Genomic DNA, 5,281 nt, shown 5'->3' with positions numbered 1-5,281 from the left:
TGCTACTACTACTCTCCCTGAATATATACTAATCCCCTTTCCACAATTACCCTTACTCACACAATTTGTATTCTCAAAACAGACTCCTACCCACCCATGACACTTGTGCTTTGTGGACCCTACTCCCTTAACAACCTTCCTAATGTCTTTTGCGCCCCTTAAGGGTGTAGACTTTATGCACTATTGGTTTATTAGATGCTTACCAAGGATTTCACTTTAGCAGCAAAACCATTCTGCTCTCTTAACAGATTAGCATCCACAACTTCAGTAACTGCATGAGACAATGATGACTCCACCAAATGCTTTAAACTCATTTCTCCTGTAAACATTTTATCTGTTGGCTTCTTTCTTGTGAAAGTCTACAAAACACCAAAACTATAGACATCTCCTCTTGTGGAAATAATTCCCATTGATCCATACTCTACAAATTTGAATGTAATTTCTTCAAAAAAAAATTAAATAAATAATATTCTAATTTATAATTGACCATACTATGTGTGTGCCTGATTATTAGGTGTGAGTGTTTGAAATATAAATTTGAGATTTAAAGTTGAAACATTACCTGGTGCCATATAGCCAATAGTCGCTAGTGTCATGGTTCGTGTCTTAGAATCTCCTTCATCTAAGAGTTTGGAAATACCAAAATCACTCACATGTGCAACCATATCCTCATCAAATAGGATATTGTTGGGCTTCAAATCACAATGGATGATAGGGGTTGAATAGTCGTGATGGAGATACTCAAGAGCCGATGCAACATCTATCATTATATACAACCTTTGTAACATATCTAGAAAATAGTTGTGAGAATACAACCACTTCTCAAGACTACCATTCGGCATGAATTCAAATATCAAGGCCTTAAAATCGATATTGCTGCGGTTGCTCAAGATTTTTATGAGATTCCTATGACGAATGTTGCGCAATACTCAGAGTCAAAGCTCCTAAGTACTCTCTCTACTTGCAAATTAAAGACCTTTACCGCAACATTAGTCCCATCTGAAAGTGTCCCTTTGAATACTGAACCAAAACTACCAATACCAAGCAAGTTGCACTCACAAAAACCATCTGTTGCTTGTTGAATTTCTAGATATGAAGTTCTTCTCCATGTTGCTAAAGGTAACAAATCAACCTGATCAGCGGGAGAATTTTTTTCTTCTAGATCGACTCCTTATGAAGACAATGGTCACAATCGCTACCATTAAAATTGATAGGATTGGAGACAAAATATATTTCATCACAAAAGTAATGGTTGTTTTAGATCGTTTGATGGTGCCACCCTTGCAAAAAGGTACGCCTAGCCTTGGCAAACCGCACAATGCGTGATTTAACATAAATGACCGAGCAGAAAATTTTTTGAAAGGACCTTTGGTGGGAATTTCCCCTTCTAAACCATTAAGAGAGACATTAAAGTTTTCAAGATGTGAGAGAGCTTCCAATGACTTGGGAATTCCACCTGAGAGACTATTATTAGAAAGATCCAAGGATACCAAGCTTATCAATGTTCCACTCTCTCGGTGTCTCACTCTCTCTCGCTCGAACACTCTCAACTCTGTCAGTGTCTCACTCTCTCTCGCTCGAACACCCTCAGATCTCAGTCTCCCTGACGATTGAAGCCCCAAATTGATTGTTGTCACAGCCTAGGGCGACTGCCGCCACACCGTAATAGCCTGGTGCGATTTCGTTTGGTTTTATGATTGAATTATTGACTTGCGTTTTGAATTACAAGGTTGATGGAGGCTGGGTTTGATTCAAACTATGCCGATTGGGTTTGGTTTTATGTGTGTTTCCAAAGATTGTTGGTGGCTGGATTTGATTCAAACTTAGTGACTGGTTTGATTTTGTTTGTTTGATTTGTGTTTCTAACGGCTGCTGTGGTTAATTTGGGTTTGACCTGATGTTTCCAACCATTTGAAGATACCTGAAATATCCTTGGCACTGGATATAATCTTTCTAAGTACTTTTTAATATGGGTCACAAATGCTATGTTTTCGGATGAAATCTTGTTTGCTAATTGATATTATATTTTTTTTTCATTATAGTAGTAACAAATGCTGGGGGTTGAGTGAGAAATAAGATTGTTAATCCTAACTTGCAACTATGGGCTTGAATTGTGATTAATTATGCTGCAACTTCCAGTTCCAGGCAAGATTATCTGTGCAATCAATGTAAACGTCCTGGGCATTTTGCAAGGGATTGTCCAAATGTAACTGTATGCTAATGCAACAACTGGGGACTGCCGGGGTGAGAGGACTTTTTGTTACTTTTTTAGTTTCTACAGAAACTTTGATATTTAAAAATCGGATTAATTTTGCCCCGTCACTAGCGCCGCCACTTGTGACTGTCTAAAGGAGCCCGTATGCATTATATCAGGTCATATGGCCCCTCAATGCCCCAAATCAGGCCTGGCGCATGAAGTTAGAGGTCCTTGTCGCGACAACATTTGCCATAATTGTGGGCAGACTAGCCATTCTAGCCGTGATTGACTGATTGTGTATCAATTTTTGTCTGCAACAACTGTGGTGAGAGAGGTCACCAAGCTTATGTGTGCCCATCTGCTCGGACGTATGAACACAGCCTACCAACGGAGATATAAAATAGCTACTGGGTTGAATTAATCCATTGTGATTGCACATTTAGTCATAATATTGGTTGATTATGCATTGATTAGTTATGGTTATGGAGAATGACTTCATTTTATGGGAGACGGTGACTGGAATATGTGGGTGTGGTGTTCAGAGTTATGTAGGGATAGTTGCTGATAAGTATAAGGCTAAGGCATTGAGGAATTTAGAGATTCAGAATCAGTTGATGGTTAATCTCTTATGCCAGCTTCAAGGGTTTGTTAGTTTGATTAAAGATCTTCAGTCTAATTTCCTCTTATTTGTTACTGTAACAGAAGATGCCCAGAGGGTGAATGGCAATACCAAAGTTGGTGGGGCAGAGGATGCAGATGCAGAGGTGGGTTATACTCGTTTCAAAGCAATAATTATTGTTGTTATTTTTCATTGTTTGACATAATATTTTGCCTTTTGTGCAGTGATGAATTGAAGCACCTTGGTCTTTCTACGTGGGGTGGCAACTGGCAAGGGACAAGACTTGATGGTCAATCTAGCATTTACTTGAAAAGTCCCCTTGTTTTTCTCTTGCTGTCTTTTTGATGTAAATGCCACAGGAGCATTTCTGATTGCAGTGCTGCTTAGTGCTTATATTTGTACTTTGTAGTAGTTTGTAGTTCATTGAAACTGTTTGCATCTTAGATTATTATTATTGTGCACTTTGATGTTGTTCCTATGAAATGTGACACATTCTAACTGCTTATGTTTGTAGTTCATTGAACACCCAATGAAATGAAGGATTGAATTATTTGGTTTTAAATTTTAATAAGGAAATCTTAAAATTCGGATAAAATTCGGATATCCGATTATCCGATCCGAATAATCGATTATCCGATCCGAATAATCGGATATCCGGATAACCGGATATCCACATAATTCAAATCGGATTCGGATCAACAAATAGCTTGATCCGAAAATTTTGATCGGATCAAAAAATGCCCTATTCGGATCGGATATCCGGATTTGTACAGCCCTACTCCTAAGTACTCTCTCTACTTGCAAATTAAAGACCTTTACTGCAACATTAGTTCCATCTGAAAATGTCCCTTTGAATACTGAACCAAAACTACCAATACCAAGCAAGTTGCACTCACAAAAACCATCTGTTGCTTGTTGAATTTCTAGATATGAAGTTCTTCTCCATGTTGCTAAAGGTAACAAATCAACCTGATCAGCGGGAGAATTTTTTTCGTCTAGATCGATTCCTTATGAAGACAATGGTCACAATCGCTACCATTAAAATTAATAGGATTGGAGACAAAATATATTTCATCACAAAAGTAATGGTTGTTTTAGATCGTTTGATGGTGTCACCCTTGCAAAGAGGTACGCCTAGCCTTGGCAAACCGCACAATGCGTGATTTAACATCAATGACCGAACAGAAATTTTTTTGAAAGGACCTTTGGTGGGAATTTCCCCTTCTAAACCATTAAGAGAGACATTAAAGTTTTCAAGATGTGAGAGAGCTTCCAATGACTTGGGAATTCCACCTGAGAGACTATTATTAGAAAGATCCAAGGATACCAAGCTTATCAATGTTCCAAATGTGCTAGGGATAGGGCTTTCAAATCTATTATCTGCCAAAGATAGAGTTTCTGGATCTTTAAGGTCCCCAAGGGTGACGGGAATATTGCCTGATAACTGATTTCTTGACAAATCTAGATCTTTCAAGACCTTCAAACTCTGTATATCTGAAGAGAGAGAACCACTTAATGAATCTGATGACAAGTTTACATACAAGATATATTGAACAGTCCATAAGGATGATGGTATGCTAGAAGTTAGTTTGTTGGAGCCTAATTGCAGATGTCTTAGAGAAGTCAAATTCACCAAGCATGTAGGTATCGATCCGTAGAGCATATTATCATTTAACAGCAGTTCACCCAATGTCTGTAATTGGCAAAGCTCATACGGAATGGGTCCCCGCAAATTATTAATAACGAGCTTTAAAACTTGGAGACACCGTAATCTTCCCACAATAGTCGGAATAGATCCATTCAACTCATTCCTTGAAAGTTCTAGAAATATCAAGCTATGCAAGTTACCGAACTCTATAGGAATGCTGCCTTTGAGTTTACAATTATTTGCAAGAAAATATTGAAGAGATGAAAATAGATTCCCAATTGAAAGTGGAAGGAAACCAGACAATGGATTAGAATTTAAGACCAAAAGTCTCAGTTTCCTGCAATTTGTTAAAGAAGAGAGAAAGCTCCATTGCGCAGTAGGTGATTCAGTGATCAAGTTATTGTACTCTAGGACAAGCCGTTTGAGGAATCTCAAGTTGCCAAATGTATTTGGAATAAGGCCAAAAAATGAATTCGAGGACAGATCTAGCATAGCGAGTTTTGAAGCATTGGAGATGGAGTTGGGGATTGTTCCACTAAGTTTATTTCCCTCCTATGGTAAGTTCGCGGACGTTCGGAAGCCAATGGCCAACGCTTGATGGTAGTCGGCCTGAAAGGTTATTTATAGCAAGATCAATAGCTTCGATGGTTGAAATATTGAAGATCGAGGCTGGAATGACACCATTTAAATTATTGACACCTAGAGATAACGCTCGTAGACTCTGCAAATTTCCAATCTCGTCTGGAATTTCACTTGCCAAAATGCAAGAATTGATGCATAAAGCTTTTAGCTTTTTCATGCCTTAAAGAGTTCATGA

General features: G+C 38.3%; 1 protein-coding gene across 1 annotated transcript; it reads right to left on the bottom strand.

Moving 5' to 3' along the window:
- Positions 1-3,631: 3,631 nt before the first annotated feature.
- On the bottom strand, positions 3,632-4,956 carry LOC116127135 (receptor kinase-like protein Xa21). Its single transcript, XM_031412798.1, has 2 exons — positions 4,020-4,956; positions 3,632-3,684 (listed from the first exon to the last, which is right to left on the bottom strand). Exons 1-2 carry the CDS (start codon positions 4,954-4,956, stop codon positions 3,632-3,634), a joined length of 990 nt encoding a protein of 329 aa, XP_031268658.1.
- Positions 4,957-5,281: the final 325 nt, after the last annotated feature.

Source organism: Pistacia vera, unplaced genomic scaffold (assembly GCF_008641045.1).
Source record: "Pistacia vera cultivar Batoury unplaced genomic scaffold, PisVer_v2 Contig189, whole genome shotgun sequence".
Classification (NCBI taxonomy): Eukaryota; Viridiplantae; Streptophyta; class Magnoliopsida; order Sapindales; family Anacardiaceae; genus Pistacia; species Pistacia vera.
This window is presented reverse-complemented; position numbering and strand designations above follow the sequence as displayed.

Bases quoted from the DNA above. Each gene is read 5' to 3' on its own strand.
- LOC116127135 (XM_031412798.1), bottom strand. From the start codon at position 4,956: ATGCTAGATCTGTCCTCGAATTCATTTTTTGGCCTTATTCCAAATACA. The intron at 3,685-4,019 runs GTCCTTTCAAAA...TGGTATTGGTAG, and splicing joins AGGGGAAATTCCCACCAAAG to TTTTGGTTCAGTATTCAAAG.